At 50.6% G+C, this 16,528-nt stretch overlaps 1 protein-coding gene across 2 annotated transcripts; it reads left to right on the top strand.

Annotated features, from left to right (window-relative positions):
* Positions 1–2,729: 2,729 nt before the first annotated feature.
* LOC132327891 (endonuclease domain-containing 1 protein-like) lies at positions 2,730–7,712 on the top strand. 2 transcript variants are annotated; one of them, XM_059847562.1, is made up of 3 exons: positions 2,730–2,880; positions 4,936–5,257; positions 5,885–7,712. In XM_059847562.1, the coding sequence occupies exons 2-3, from the start codon at positions 4,970–4,972 to the stop codon at positions 6,428–6,430; spliced, it is 834 nt and encodes a 277-aa protein (XP_059703545.1). In that variant the 5' UTR covers positions 2,730–2,880; positions 4,936–4,969; the 3' UTR covers positions 6,431–7,712. The 2 variants fall into 2 exon arrangements, with proteins under 2 accessions (XP_059703545.1, XP_059703546.1); XM_059847563.1 differs by lacking the exon at positions 2,730–2,880 and adding an exon at positions 3,277–3,380.
* Positions 7,713–16,528: the final 8,816 nt, after the last annotated feature.

Genomic DNA, 16,528 nt, shown 5'->3' with positions numbered 1-16,528 from the left:
TCAGCTGGCCTAGTTGTGTCCCCTCCCAGGATCTTGCCCACTCCCATCCCCTGTGATGAGGGAAGGAATGTCAGAGGGACAGTGCTGCTTTGCAGTAGCCAAAACACTGGTCTCTTATCAACACTGTCCTGCTACCAGTACAGCAATGTAAGTGCTGTGACCTTCACCTCGGTCAGTCCCAACACAGGCATTCATAATAAAGTTTACTTGCTGCAGTGCTGGATTGCAGCTTCATCTCATATATAAAGCACAAGTTGCTTGTCACTGAAATTTTCACCAGTAGTACAGTCACAGCGCCCATCCTTGCAGGAGGTTCAGTTTCCAAACACAACCAGAGGATGCCATAAAACCTGCACAAATGTCAGCCCCACACTCCACATACTTCTCCAACAAGTGAGGAAGAAGAAGTGGGTCAGGGTGCCAACAGGTCGTACAAGATATCCCCATGGCTCCTGCAATGAGACTGCAACTCTGACATCCTCACTCTTGATCCTTTGGGGGTGAGGGCCTTTGCATCAAAGAGTTCAGTGGGTTCTCTGAATTCAGGACTATGTGGGGTTGCCCCACTTTTCCCCGGGAAGGGGTTTTACACTGGGTCATGCAGCACTGGGGAGTTGGAGACACTTTGGGGGTCTTTGGTAGTTTATGGCCCCTTCTAATGATGTGACCACTGCTGGGCCCTGCTTTGTTCTGTCAGTTGGGCCTCATCAGAAAGGAGGAGTTTGCCCCACTTCCACCATGTCTTAAGTGGCTAAACCTCACTTAAGACATCAGTCCCAGCTTAACAGAGACAAACCACAGGACTCAACCAGTGTGTTTAAACCAACTTTTGTCTAATACACTTCTGGATATTCCTGGCTGTAACAACAAACTAATCATTCTGTTATTCCTGGACTTTTTGAAGCAGAAGAAAATGTATCCAGTTTAGCTTTAAATGAATGGATGGTCATTGAATGACAGACTATTTTGGTTTTGAAAGGACTTAAATGACCAGCTACTTCCATGCCCTCCCATGGACAGGGACACCTTCCACTGTCCCAGGTTGTTCCAAGCCCCAGCCAGCCTGGCCATGGACACTTGCAGGGATGGGGCAGTCTCAGCTTCTGTGGGCAAACTGTGCTGGGGCTTCAACATCCCACAGTAACAAATATCTTCCTAATATCCACTTTAAACCTACACTCCTTCCATTTCAAGCTGTTTTCCCTTGTCTCAAGCTGCTCCAAAGGAAATACAAGTTGGACACTAAGAAAAAAGTTTTTCACTGAAAGAGTGATGAAGTTCTGGATAGGTCTGCCTGGGGAGGTGGTGGAGTCACCATCCCTGGAAGAGTTTAAAAAAACGACTGGATGTGGCACTCAGTGCCACGGTTTAGTTAAGATGTTGGGGCATGAGATGGACTCCATCATCTTGAAGGTGTCTCCCAACCAAGTCATTCTGTGAATTCTGTGAATTCTGTCCTAATGATGTGGTTTAACCCCAGCCAGCAACCACGCCCCATGCAGCTGCTCCCTCACTCCCCGACCACCGGGATCAGGGAGAGAACTGGAAGGGAAGAGCTGGAAAACACCTGGGTGGAGATGGAGACCATTTAACAGGGAAAGCAAAAGCTGTGAACACAACCAAAGCACTTGAAGGAAATCTTTCACCATTTCATATGGATAGAAAGGTGTTTAGCCATCTCCAGGGAAGCAGGGCCCCATCCCACCTACCAGCTAGCTGGGAAGACAAAACCCACCACTCCAAATGTCCCCTCCTTCCTCCTCCTTCCCCTCACATTATATCCTCAGCATGATGTCACATGCTCTGGAATATCCCTCTGGTCACTTGGGCTCACCTGTCCTGGCTGTGTCTCCTCCAAACCTCCCAAATACCCCCAGCCTCCTTGCCAGCCTGGCAGTACAAAAAGCAGAAAAGGCCTTGCCCTGTGAAAACCCTGCTCAGCAAAACCAGAAACATCTCTGTGTTATCAACTCTGTATTCAGCAGAACTCCAAATCACAGCCCCATCCCTGCCACTGTCAAAAAAATTAACTCTGAATCCATCACAACTATCAGCTCCATGCCTTTGTGCAAAGACTATCTCCAGCTCTCCTGTAGACTCCTAAAGTACTGGCAGGTGCTCTGAGATATCCCCAGAGCCTTCTCCTTCCCAGCCTGCTGGGATGGAGCTGTCACACAGCCATGGCAACCAGGCAAGAGAATATTTGTAGCCTGGCCATTGGAATGATGTTCTGGGAGGCTGCAGAAGAGCAGACTGTGAATATCTGAGTGTACTCAGAGTCAGGCCAGTCCATCCAATGTCACCAGAGATGTTCTGTTGGGCGCAGAAACACGTGTAGGTGCTGGAGCAGCAGCAGCTGCAGCTGCTGGGATTGATGAAATAAATGATCAAGGAAGTCACCAGACCCTGGTAACTGACCCTGACATGCCATGCTGCAAGGCAGCCAATATGGGAGAAATTCTGAGGAAACTATGACAAAGAACTGTCAACAAATTTCAAGGTGGGTGTGAACAAACTCGCTAAATAAAAATAGAAAACTTGTCTTTCCTTTGGAATTCCTTGTTTACAAAAAAGGGCAACTTTGTGAGTGGATGTATAGTTAACTGATCCTGATACTCCATGTTGCAAGTCAGCAAATTCGGGAGAAATTCTGGAGAAATTATGACAAAAACAGTCAGCACATTTCAGGGTGGGTATGCACATACCCTCTGAATAAAAATAGACAACTTCTCTATTCTGTGTAATTCCTTGTTTGTAACAAGGGGAAATTTATGCCTGGGTATATATTGCAGTGGCACTCTTGAGGACTCAAACACTCCTTTTTCCAGGGACAAGCCAGAAGGAACAGTTCACGTGCCTGTTCTGAGACTCTGCATCAAGGTAAGCTCTTGCTCCTTTCTCACCATTGACTCCAATATTCAGTGTCTTTCGTGACTTTTTGAAATAAATATATATATGGACAAAGCTTAGGCTGGAGTTGCAGAGCTCCAAGGAGCAATCAGAGCTTATGCATGCACTGAAATTTGCAGCAGTTTGGTATTTTCTGTGAGTCAGGAGGGCAAGGACAGGAGGAATGATTTGGGAAAGAAACTCGAGCCAGCTAACCTGAAAATTAACATCAAACTGTAGAATAAGATGGAAGGGGGAGATTATTGACTACTAAAACTCCAACCATGACCTTGCAAAAAAAAGTCTGGATAAACAGAGGTGTGATCAGAAGTCCTGGGAAAATTTACTCTAAAGGCCTCTTGGGAAATCTAAAAACAGCCTCTCCCTGGAGAGTATATAAACCCAGAGAGTCTGAGACTGCAGCAGAGGCATTTGAGACTCCTCTGCCACTTTGGGGCTGCGAGCAGAATCCTGTGCCACTCCTTCTCAAGGTAGGCTGTTTTCTATGTATCTGTTCAGTTAGATATTACCTTACTTAGATATATTTTCATTTCATGGAGTGGGTCATGCAGAGGAACTTTTCAGACCCTTCTCTGCTTGATTTGGGGCAGCTTTGGGCATGCTCTGCAGAGTACTGTAAAAAGTCCCAAAATGTAGTTGCAGTTCTCAGTTTCCAGCTCATTGGTCACCACATTCCTGATCCAGGGATGAAAAGGAGGAAAAGGACCAGATATCTTGGGTCAGAGCAGGGCTGTGTGCAGCTCAGCATCCTGAACCCAGTGGAAAGGGAGAGATGAGGGGCAGGGAGAAGAACAAGACAAGGGCAAATGTGCAAGGTGACTTGTCAAGCCCTCTGCAGTCCTGAGCTCAGCCCCTTGCCAGCCCAAGGTGGGCTTTGTGCTTTAGAGGCTGTGGCAGCTTTGTCTGCCAGGAACCCTTTGAACTGCCTGTCCCAGCTGCCTTATTCCAAATGCTGATGATATCAAATATCTCCAGTGAGTGTCTGGCAATGCAAATGGAAGCATCCCTGTTCTCCCAAACCTGTATGGCCTTTGAAAGGAGTCAAAGCCCCTTGCTTGCTTACCAGCATCCCAGGGAGCTTTTCAGCAGTTTTCTCATAAAGGAATGACCTTACTGACTGCTGAAAATCTCATCAGCACTGAGAAAGACAAAACAGGAGAGGTGGCTGTCCAAGAAATTCCTGCAATGGTGCCTTTGCCTGTACAGGGAAATCAATCAGCAAAGCTGAAGATGGGCATCAGCAGGAATCCCAAGCCACCTGAGGGGCAAGAGCTGCCCCTCAGGGCTTGCATTGCAGCAGCCACTGTGCTGATAGGATAGAGGTGTTATCCCTCATGCTTGCTGCTGCCATCTGCTTGGCCCCTTCATTTGCTCTCTGCATGTGTCTGCAAGTTCAGAGTCTGGGGTTGGTTAACGTGGAAATGCAAGGTGAGCAGCAGGACACCCGTGGCCCAATGTCAGCTGAGAGGCAGGACCCCAGGTGGATCAGTTGTGGTTCAGTATTGGGTCTGACTGGAAGAGCTGAGTGTCTGTGTGAACCTGGATTGGGCCAGAGACCTGTAGGAAGTGCAGCATTGCTGTTCTTTGCCTGCCCAATGCCCCATGAGATTAAAGCCCAGCTCAGCATTGCAGGGGGCTGAGCAGAGTCCGTGCCCAGCTGCAGGTGTCTGCTGTGGGCAAGTGCTGAGAGCAGGAGGGAGGTGGGAAAAGGTGACCTTGTCCCAGGGCTGTGCCTCACTTGCAAGATCACTTTGCTGTGAGAGCTGATTGCAGTCCTGGTGGGTTTGGCTCCTTCCTCCTACAGGCTGAGTGTTCCCAATGATGCCTCCTCTGGGCACCTTGACTCTCTTTTAGCTTTCACCCTTATTGTCCTCATGATTTTTCCAAATGCAGGGGGACAGAAATTATTCCTTTCCTGGTCTCTCATAATCCCCTCCTCTGCCAGCTCTGTCCCCCTGCACAAAAAGGCTCCAGGCCATGACCTGCTCTCTCCAAGCTCAGTGTCCCTCTGCATTTGCCTTCCAGGGCAGCAAGAGCCCTTCACTGAAATCCTGCCACCATGCTGGGGCCGCTGCTGCTGCTGCAGGTGTTGGCCAGCTGCCTCTGGCTGGGACACAGCGAGGTGGTGAACTCCTTTACAAGTTGTCCTCAATTCTTCTATGAGGGGACCATTCCAAATGATGCCCTGAATCCAAAGAACCCAGCCTGGATCTGTCAACGCTTCAGCAACTCGTATCACTATGCCACCCTGTACGACAGAGAGAGGAGAATTCCAGTGTACTCTGCTTACAAATACCAGCCTGGAGATGCCAAGAGACCTCACACATGGTGGTTTGTTGAGCCCCAGGTGAGTGTCTCTCTTACAGCACATCACCCTACAGCCACTCAGAGATGAGCTGCAGCTGTAGACCTCCCAGGGAAACTCAGCTCCAGGACTGATTTTCTGGCACTTTTCCCTTTGTATGGGGTTACAGGAGGCAACCTCTGGTGTTCAAGGACTGAGGTACACCTGTAGCAACCACACAGAAGGATCAAAGAGTCATACAATCTCTGAATCACCGTGTGGCGTGGGGGGGGATCCAGGGAGAGCCCTGGGCAGATTTGGGCTGTGGAGACAGGAGGAAAGGGACACAGATACGTCAGGGGAGCTGTATCACAAAAGCCACTTTTCAATCCTAGGAGTAGGAAATGCTCCTTGTCTCATGCATGCATCCATGCTTCCAGCACAGGCTGCAGGCTGGAATACAAAGGTCACAAGCCAAAGTGAGAGCAGTCAGATTCTGAGCTGCTTGCTCTTTAGTGCTCTTGCATGCATGCAGGAGGGGCATGTGTATGTTTTCTCTCAGATTCAAACATTTTCCTGCACAGAGATGACCAAAAATGGGATCTTGACCATCAGAGGCTTCTGCTCCAGGGAAATCTTCTCCATTACTCCCATTCCCCATTCTAACATTCTTTCTCTTTCTCTGTCCAGCTCATAGGTAAAAATGATCTTAAAGAGATGAAAACAGAGTCGTTCCTCACACAGGACGACAAGTTCTCCTTACACCAAATCAAAGAGAGCCAGGCTGTCCTTGACGACTACAAACCACTGAAGAATTTGGACCGAGGCCATTTGAGCCCCAATGGCCATCACAATAGTAGAGAAGGCAAGACAGCTACCTTCACCCTCACCAACATAGTGCCCCAGGACAGCAGTCTCAACCAGGGCCAGTGGAACATCTATGAGTCTAAAACAATGCCCCAACTGGCCGACGGCTGTACAACCACCTACGTGATCACGGGTGCTGTGCCTGGGAGAAACAATGTCGCAGAAGGGAGGGTGAACAGACCCAGCCACATCTGGTCAGCTGCCTGCTGTCTGGAGGGCACAAAGCCCAAGAAGGCTTGGGGGATAATTGCTAAAAATGACAAGAATCAGGTGGAGAACCTCAGCCTGGGGGAGCTGGAGAAGACGTTGACCAATCTCTACAGGGGGAAAACAGTTACTCTGTTCAACAATGCCTGTCCCCGCAAATAGTTCTCACATTCTCAGTGGAAAAAGCTCAGTGGCTTTTCCCACATGTCACTGAATCACAGAATGGGTTGGTTTTCATGGGACATTATAACTGTTAAAATCCTGTCATTCTGACCTGCCTAAAATGGGCAGGGACACCTTCCATTGCACCAGCTTGTTCCAAGCCCTCCCCAGCCTGGACTTGAACCCCTCCAGAGACAGGGCAGTCAAAACAGCTCTGGGTAACTTTTACTTGTACCACAGCCTGTTCAGAGTAATTTATGTCTTTATAATATCCCAGCTAACTAGCCTTCCATCAGTATGAAACCATTTCCTCTTCTCCTGTCACTCCATACCCTTGTCCAAAGACCCTCTCCAACCCTCTTAGAGATCCTTGAGCTACTGCACTCTCAGCAGTCTTTCCCAGGCTGAACATCCCCAGCTCTCTCACCTCCTCTCCAGAGCAGGCACGCTCCAGCCCTCGGAGCACCTTCATGGCCTCCACTGGACTCCACTCCAACAGCTTTGTATCCTTCTTGTGCTGTGGGCCCCAGAGCTGGAGGCAGCACGGCAGCTGGGGTCTGAGCAGAGCAGAGGAGAGGGGCACAAATGTCCTGTGCAGAGTCTGTGCTGCTTCCTTCCTTCTCTGGTGTGTTTCCAGCTCTGTCCCTCAGGGCACCTCCCCCTCTGCTCAAAGGCACAGAGATGTGGGCAGAGCCTCCAGCTGCTTTGCTTTGCTGCCCATCTCAGGAGAGAGCTCTCAGGAATGGGTCCTCTCCTCCTTAGCTGTCCCCAAGAATGTGCAGCTGACTTGTCCTTCACCTCCTTAGCAAGGCTGTGGCACCAGGTCCCCTCAGGTTGCCCAGAGATCCTGTCTGGAGATCTCCATGTCTGGAGATACCCAAAGCCCAACAATACAAGGACAACCGGCTCTAGCTGATCCTGCTGCAGCCTGGAGTCTGGACTAGAAGATCCTGAGAAGTCCCTCCAAAACCCAACAATTCAGTGATTCTGTGATCCTGGCACATGCTTTTGTTTGCTTGCTTTTGGAACTGCACCTTGAGAGCAGCAGCTGTTGAATCAGACAGGCAGGCTTTGGCATCAGATCCATAGAGAGCTTTGAGCAGCCACTGCTGAATTCCTGGGATGCACTCCTTGGACACCTTCATTCTCTGCTCTACTGCTGAAGCTTTTCTGCAGATTGATGGGCACCTGATTTGGGGAAATGTATTCAGTGGTTGTCAAAGATCAATGTGTGCCCCATCATGGAGTTTGCAAGAGCTTACAATAAAAGTGATTTGCTGCAGTGCTGGATTGCAGGGTCATGTTTGTATAAACCACAAGTTGCTTCTTACTGAAATTTCTAGAACCACCAGTAAAGTCACAGTGCCCAGAGCATCCTTGCATGACATTGGGTGTGCAAATGGAATCAGAGGATGCCATAACACCCACACAATTGTCAGCATTGGACACCAGTTATTCTCCTGTGAATGGCATGAACAAAATGGGCCAGGGTGCCAAGAGTTCATGCAAGCTGTGTCACTTTCAGAGGTGTCAGCTTGGGAATGGACATCTCAGCTCAGGAGCTGTTGCTCATTGTCCTGCTGGGTCTCACCGCTCAGCCAGGACCAACCTGGTCGGGGGCTGCAGTAAAACACAAGTTCTGGTGGACGTTCAGAGTGAGGCAGCCCCATGCAGGTGTCTCCAGGTGTGTTGGTGTCCCAGCAGCTGTGACCACAGCCAGCAGAGCTGCAGGCCTGCCTCAGCTGCATAAAGAGCTGCACTCTGGGCCCCGGCAGCTGTCCTGAGCTTTGGAGAGCCCCACTGGGGCTGGCTGATGTGCTGCAGGATCCTGGGCAACAGGCAGCCCCAGCTGGGCCAGCAGCCAGAGGCCAGGCCCATTCCCCAGGGGCAGCTCTGGGGGCTCTGCACACCTGAGCCCAGGGCACCAGATCCCAGGGCAGGCACGGGACATGGCCTGGGAGCACCAGGGTGTTCTGCTCCTGTTGCCTCCAGCTGCCATGGGCACAGCAGCAGGAGCCCTGCCCTGTGCCAGCTGGGCTGCACAGACCCCTGGGAGAAGATTTTGCTTTCAGGAGAACAAAGTGAGCACATGACTCTCACTGCCTTTGCTGGACAGCTCCTGCCATGCCAGGTCCTCTGCCTGGATGGATTTTTTCTGCTGGGATCAAATGCTGACACAGCCCCTGATGGGATGAAAGCATCAGAGTGATTTCAGGCTGAGGCCCCTCTGCAGACACCTCTGCTGTACCTCAGGGTATGGCTCCCTCTGACTTGCTCACCCACCTCTGCACACTGCCTGGGGCTTGGGACCACACTCATCCTCACCATTACTCATGCCATGCCCACTGCCCCTGCTTTCCAGGCCTTGGAGCCACTGGCTGCTTGATCATCTCCATCAGTCCCTCCTGTATAAAGTTCCCAGGCTCTTTTCTGGACCTTTCCTCATGGCAGTACCCAGAAATGCCCTGCCATGCACAGCAACGTTGAGAAACACTTGGGAAGCCCAACAGAGAAAGGAATCATCTGAGTCACTTCAAAATCCCCTTTCACAACAGGGTTTACATTTCCTTGCATTTGCTTTATTTATTTCTCGGGAAAAAAACTCCAGCCTAGTCACCTTGAGAACTAACATAAAATATTTATTTAGAAGGGGGTGGGAGCATTGTGATTACCAAAACCCCTCCCCAGACAGTGCAAAATCAATCTGGACAAACACAAGTACTGGCAGAACTCCTGGACTAGCTCACTCCAAACCCTGTTTGGGAAATCCTACATATCTTCCTTCCAGCAGTTCCTAAAAAATAGCCATTCTCAAACAGCAGCAGAGGCATTAGAGAGTCCCCTGCCACTGTGGCAGAAATGTCCTGCCTTCCTCCGCAGGAGGTGAAATACTTGGAAAGCACAAAATAAAGGATCAGCCAGGCTGCTGCCTTCCCACAGGCATTAGAGGTGCTTCCCACAGGAACCCAGCTTGGAGCTGAGCAGAGGGCTGCCCCAGCTCCACAAGCATGCTGCCAGGCACCTTTCATCTGGCATTGCCTCTCTTTTCTGCTCAGCCTGCTGTGAATGGGCAGTAGGGATGGAGCCCTTTGCTGAGCCCAGAGCTGCTCCATGCCCACGGTGGGGTGGAAAGCCCCTGTGTTCCCTGGGAAGATGCAGCTGCACGGCCATGGCAGGCTAATTTTGCAGTTTGCTCTGTGTCTGTCCATCTTTGGGGAGAGCTCTGGGCTCCAGTGTGTCACAGGGATTTTAGCCAGCATGGGAGCATGATTTTTGCTGGGAGCTTGAGGAGACACTGCCACCTCAAGGCTCTTCACTTCAAAGTGTTGGATCATGCAGCTGGCTTAGCCCTTTTCCAGTAACACCAGTGGTTCACATTCTGTGGACTGAACATGTTGCCATGTGCTGTCCCAAAAGAGAAGGCAAGAGGAGAATCAAGACAGTGACATCTTCAGGCCTCGGCTTGAGAGCGCAGCTGGGCAAAGTTCATTTGGTCCATCCAGGAAACAAACTCTCCTGTTTGGCAACCTTTATAAGGGTTCATTGTAAAGTTACAGCTCTGATTTCTGAGGAACTGCTTATCAGTTGTATATCTGACTGGCTTTCTATTACAGTCCCTGCACTGAGGTTCTCACTTCCTGCAGCTGGGCAAAATGTCCCTTGCTGATGGGCAACAGCACTTTGGCACAGGAATATCAGCCAAGAATCCCTGGGGTCAGGTCAGGAGGTGTTCAGGAATGCTGCTGCCCAGGTGCTGTGCCACACACGTGAAGATGCTGCAGAGAACATTGTGGACAACCTCCTCTAGCTGATCCTGCTGCAGCCTGGAGTCTGGACTAGAAGATCCTGAGAAGTCCCTCCAAAACACAGCAATTCAGTGATTCTGTGACCTGGCACATGCTTTTGTTTGCTTGCTTTTGGAACTGGACCTTGAGAGCAGCAGCTGTTGGATCAGACAGGCAGGCTTTGGCATCAGATCCATAGAGAGCTTTGAGCAGCCAGAGCTGAATTCCTGGGATGCACTCCTTGGACACCTTCATTCTCTGCTCTGCTGCTGAAGCTTTTCTGCAGATTGATGGGCACCTGATTTGGGGAAATGTATTCAATGGTTGTCAAAATCAATGTGTGCCCCATCATGGAGTTTGCAAGAGCTTACAATAAAAGTGATTGACTGCAGTGCTGGATTGCAGGGTCACATCTTCTATAAACCACAAGTTGCTTCTCACTGAAATTTCTACAACCACCAGCAAAGTCACAGTGCCCAGAGCATCCTTGCAGGACATTGGGTGTGAAAATGCAATCAGAGGATGCCATAACACCCACATAAGTGTCAGCATCAGACACCAGTTATTCTCCTGTGAATGGCATGAACGAAGAGGGCCAGGGTGCCAACAGTTCATGCAAGCTGTGTCACTTTCAGAGGTGTCAGCTTAGGACTGGACATCTCAGCTCAGGAGCTGTTGTTCCTTGTCCTGCTGAGTCTCACCACTCAGCCAGGACCAAGCTGTTTGGGGGCTGCAGTAAAACACAAGTTCTGGTGGACGTTCAGAGTGAGGCAGCCCCATGCAGGTGTCTCCAGGTGTGTTGGTGTCCCAGCAGCTGTGACCACAGCCAGCAGAGCTTCAGGCCTGCCTCAGCTGCATAAAGAGCTGCACTCTGGGCCCCGGCAGCTGTCCTGAACTTTGGAGATCCCCACTGGGGCTGGCTGATGTGCTACAGGATCCAGGGCAACAGGCAGCCCCAGCTGGGCCAGCAGCCAGAGGCCAGGCCCATTCCCCAGGGGCAGCTCTGGGTCCTCTGCACACCTGAGCCCAGGGCACCAGATCCCAGGGCAGACACGGGACATGGCCTGGGAGCACCAGGGTGTTCTGCTCCTGTTGCCTCCAGCTGCCATGGGCACAGCAGCAGGAGCCCTGCCCTGTGCCAGCTGGGCTGCACAGACCCCTGGGAGAAGATTTTTCTTTTAGGAGAACAAAGTGAGCACGACTCTCACTGCCTTTGCTGGACAGCTCCTGCCATGCCAGGTCCTCTGCCTGGATGGATTTTTTCTGCTGGGATCAAATGCTGACACAGCCCCTGATGGGATGAAAGCATCAGAGTGATTTCAGGCCTAGGCCCCTCTGCAGACACCTCTGCTGTACCTCAGGGTGTGGCTCCCTCTGACTTGCTCACCCACCTCTGCACACTGCCTGGGGCTTGGGACCACACTCATCCTCACCATGACTCATGCCATGCCCACTTCCCTCAATTTCCAGGCTCTGGAGCCACTGGCTGCTTGAACAACTGTTGTGGCTGGACACTGGCCAAACACCTGGCATCCACTAAAGTTGCTCACTCAGCCTCCCCTGTCATAGCTGGAAAGTGGAGAGAAGAAAAAAAATAAATGAATTATGAGTTGAGATAAGGACTGGGAGGAAACACTCCCAAGGGCAAAACAGGTTCAACTTAGAGATAGAAAGTGAGTTTATTACTAACACCATCTGACAAAGCTAATGACAAGTAAAATAACCTTTAAAAACACCTTATTTTCCCTCAATATTTCCCTCCTTCCCACCAACAGCACAGGGAGACAGAGTGAGGGAGGACATGAACTCCATGTTGTTTCCCTCACATGTTCTCACCTCCTCCTAAACTATGTCTGCAATTCAAACTGCATGCCCGTCTTTCCTTTGCTATTCTTCTTTAATATGTTCTTGCAGAGGTGTTACCAACATCTCTATTGGCCCAGGTATGGCCAGCAGCATGTCCATCTACAGAGCCAAGCAGATTGGGACTGCTGGACAATGGTGGAAGCTTCTAGAACCTTCTCACAGAAGCCACATCTGTGGCCCCCCTGCTCCCCAAAGCCAGGGTGTGTAAATCCATCAAACCAACCCCATCAGTGCCACCTCTGTCAACTTGCCAGGCTCTTCCCAAGACCTTCAACCCTTGCAGCAATCAGAAATGCCCTGCCATCCACAGCAAGCTTGTGAAATACATGGGGAGCCCAACAGAGAAAACAATCAGCTTGGTATCTGCCTTATTTCAGTCCTCCGTATTTATGAGGACAGTTGCTTTCCATCGGTTCTAATCAGTGCTGGCTCACTGGGGAGGTCTCAGATGCCTGGAGTTTGGCCATGGTGACACTCATCCACAAGAAGGGCTGGAAGGAGAATCTGGGGAGCTACAGGTGTGTCCCCCTGACCACACTTCCCAGAAGGGTTTTGGAGCAGATTGTCCTGAGTGTGATCACAGGTCACATCCAGGAGAACCAAGGCATCAGTCCCAGCCAGCAGGGCTTTAGGAAAGGCAGGTCCTGCCTGCCTAGTGAAGCTGATCTCCTTTGATGACCAGATGACCGGCCCGGCAGATGAGCGGGGAGGCTGTGGCAGTGTTCAGCTGGACTTCAACAAAGCCTTTGGTACAGTGTCCCCCAGCATTCTCCTGGAAAAGCTGTCAGCCCAGGCCTAGGAGAGGTGCTCTCCTGGCTGGCTCGGGAGCTGTCTGCATGTCCAGGCCCAGAGAGCCTTGGTGAACAGGGACACATGCAGCTGGCGTCCGGCCACAAGCGCTGTCCCCAGGGACCAGTGTGGGGCCAGGTCCTGCTGAAGAGCTTTACTGATGATCCGGATGAGGGGACCCAGTGACCCCTCAGCAAGATCACAGATGATCCCAAGTTTGGTGGGAGGCTCAGCCTGCTGGAGGGCAGGAAGGCTCTGCAGAGGGATCTGGACAGGCTGGATCCTCGGGCCGAGGCCACCTGTGCAGGCAGTGCAGAGCAAGACCATGGAGCTGCTGAAGGCCCTGCAGGGAAAGGCCTGTGAGGAGCAGCTGAGGCAGCTGGGGCTCTTTAGCCCAGACATGGGGGCTCTGAGAGATGATTTCTCTCTCCAGCTCCCTGAAAAGGAGGTGCAGCCAGGTGGAGGTCAGCATTTTCTGCTGGACAACCAGTGAGACAAGATGGCAAGGCCTCGACCTGCAGCAGGGGAGATTCTGGTGGCACATGAGGAGGAATTTCTGCACATAAAGGGTGATTCAACATAAGAATGGACTGCCTGAGGATGTGGTGGAATCCCAATTCCTGGAGACTGGATGTGGCACTCAGTGCCATGGTCCACTTGACCAGCTGGTGATTGGTCACAGGTTGGACTCCACGATCCCAGAGGCCTTTTCCAACAGGAATAATTCTGTGCTCCTCCCAGGAGCCCAGCTTGGAGCTGAGCAGAGGGCTGCCCCAGCTCCACAAGCATGCTGCCAGGCACCTTTCATCTGGCATTGCCTCTCTTTTCTGCTCAGCCTGCTGTGAATGGGCAGTAGGGATGGAGCCCTTTGCTGAGCCCAGAGCTGCTCCATGCCCACGGTGGGGTGGAAAGCCCCTGTGTTCCCTGGGAAGATGCAGCTGCATTGACACGGCAGGCTAATTTTACAGTTTGCTCTGTGTCTGTCCATCTTTGGGGAGAGCTCTGGGCTCCGGTGTGTCACAGGGATTTTAGCCAGCATGGGAGCATGATTTTTGCTGGGAGCTGTGAGGAGACACTGCCACCTCAAGGCTCTTCACTTCAAAGTGTTGGATCATGCAGCTGGCTTAGCCCTTTTCCAGTCACACCAGTGGTTCACATTCTGTGGACTGAACATGTTGCCATGTGCTGTCCCACAAGAGAAGGCAAGAGGAGAATCAAGACAGTGACATCTTCTGGCCTCGGCTTGAGAGCGCAGATGGGCAAAGTTCATTTGGTCCATCCAGGAAACAAACTCTCCTGTTTGGCAACCTTTATAAGGGTTCATTGTAAAGTTACAGCTCTGATTTCTGAGGAACTGCTTATCAGTTGTATATCTGACTAGCTTTCTATTACAGTCCCTGCACTGAGGTTCTCACTTCCTGCACCTGGGCAAAATGTCCCTTGCTGATGGGCAACAGCACTTTGGCACAGGAATATCAGCCAAGAACCCCTGGGGTCAGGTCAGGAGGTGTTCAGGAATGCTGCTGCCCAGGTGCTGTGCCACACACGTGAAGATGCTGCAGAGAACATTGTGGACAACCTCCTCTAGCTGATCCTGCTGCAGCCTGGAGTCTGGACTAGAAGATCCTGAGAAGTCCCTCCAAAACACAGCAATTCAGGGATTCTGTGATCCTGGCACATGCTTTTGTTTGCTTGCTTTTGGAACTGCACCTTGAGAGCAGCAGCTGTTGGATCAGACAGGCAGGCTTTGGCATCAGATCCATAGAGAGCTTTGAGCAGCCAGAGCTGAATTCCTGGGATGCACTCCTTGGACACCTTCATTCTCTGCTCTGCTGCTGAAGCTTTTCTGCAGATTGATGGGCACCTGATTTGGGGAAATGTATTCAATGGTTGTCAAAGATCAATGTGTGCCCCATCATGGAGTTTGCAAGAGCTTACAATAAAAGTGATTTGCTGCATGCAGTGCTGGATTGCAGGGTCACATCTTCTATAAACCACAAGTTGCTTCTCACTGAAATTTCTACAACCACCAGTAAAGTCACAGTGCCCAGAGCATCCTTGCAGGACATTGGGTGTGCAAATGCAATCAGAGGATGCCATAACACCCACACAATTACCAGCATTGGACACCAGTTATTCTCCTGTGAATGGCATGAACAAAGTTGGCCAGGATGCCAACAGCTCTTACAAGATATCGCCATGGATCCAGTAGTGAGACTTGCAACTTTTATTTCCTTACTCTTTATCCTTTGGAAGTGAGGTCCTGTTTAATGCGAGGACTTCCCTGCTCTCCTAACGAAGAGTTCAGTGGGTTCTGTGAGTTCAGGATTATGTGAGATTGCCCCACATTTACCCTGGGAGGTGTTTTACACTGGGTCATGCAGCACTGTGGAGTTGGGGGACATTTTGGGGCTCTTTGATGGTTTATGGCCCCTTCTAATGATGTGACCACTGTTGGGCCTTGCTTTGTTCCATCAGTTGCGCCCCCATCAGAAAGGAGAAATTTGCCCCACCTCTACCAGATCTGCTTCTTCTTGGCCTTCTTCCTCAATCTGGTAAACCTGACTTTGTTTAAGACATCAGTCCCAGGTTAACAGAGACAAAAGGAACCACAGGACTCAACCAGTTTTTTTAAACCAACTTTTGTCTAACACACTTCTTCTGGATATTTCTGGTTGTAACAACCAACTCATCATTCTATTATTCCTGACCCTTTGGAAATGGAAGCAAATGTATCCAGTTTCATTTTGAGTGAATGAATGATCATTCCATCACAGAACATTTTGGTTTGGAAAGGACTTAAATGACCAGCTACTTCCATGCCCTCCCATAGGCAGGGACACCTTCCACTATCCCAGGTTGTTCCAAGCCCCAGCCAGCCTGGCCATGGACACTTGCAGGGATGGAGCAGTCTCAGCTTCTGTGGGCAAACTGTGCTGGGGCTTCAACATCCCACAGTAACTAATATCCACTCTAAACCTTCACTCCTTCCATTTCAAGCTGTTTTCCCTTGTCTCAAGCTGCTCCAAAGGAAATACAAGTTGGACACTAAGAAAAAAGTTTTTCACTGAAAGAGTGATGAAGTTCTGGATAGGTCTGCCTGGGGAGGTGGTGGAGTCATCATCCCTGGAAGAGTTTAAAAGAAAGACTGGATGTGGCACTCGGTGCCACGGTTTAGTTAAGATGTTGGGGCATGAGATGGACTCCATCATCTTGAAGGTCTCTTCCAACCAAGTCATTCTGTGAATTCTGTGAATTCTGTCCTAATGATGTTGTTTAACCCCAGCCAGCAGCCACGCCTCACACAGCCACTCCTTCACTCCCTGAAAGCAGGATCAGGGAGAGAACTGGAAGGGAAAAAGATGGAAAAGTCCTGGGTGGAGACAGAGACAGTTTAACAGGGAAAGCAAAGGCTGTGCACACAAGCAAACCACATCAAGGAATTCCTTCACCATTTCCCATGGATAGAAATGTGTTCAGCCACCTCCAGGAGGGCTGGGCCCCATCTAACCCAACACTTACTAGGGAAGACAAAACCCACCACTCCAAATGACATCTCCTTCCTCCTCCTCCTTCCCCTGACTTTATATCCTCAGCATGATGTCACATGCTCTCGAATATCCCTCTGGTCACTTGGGCTCACCTGTCCTGGCTGTGT

This window comes from Haemorhous mexicanus, chromosome 5, assembly GCF_027477595.1.
Source record: "Haemorhous mexicanus isolate bHaeMex1 chromosome 5, bHaeMex1.pri, whole genome shotgun sequence".
Lineage (NCBI taxonomy): Eukaryota > Metazoa > Chordata > Aves > Passeriformes > Fringillidae > Haemorhous > Haemorhous mexicanus.
The sequence above is the reverse complement of the archived record's forward strand: the minus strand, read 5'-3'. Positions and strand labels throughout refer to the sequence as shown.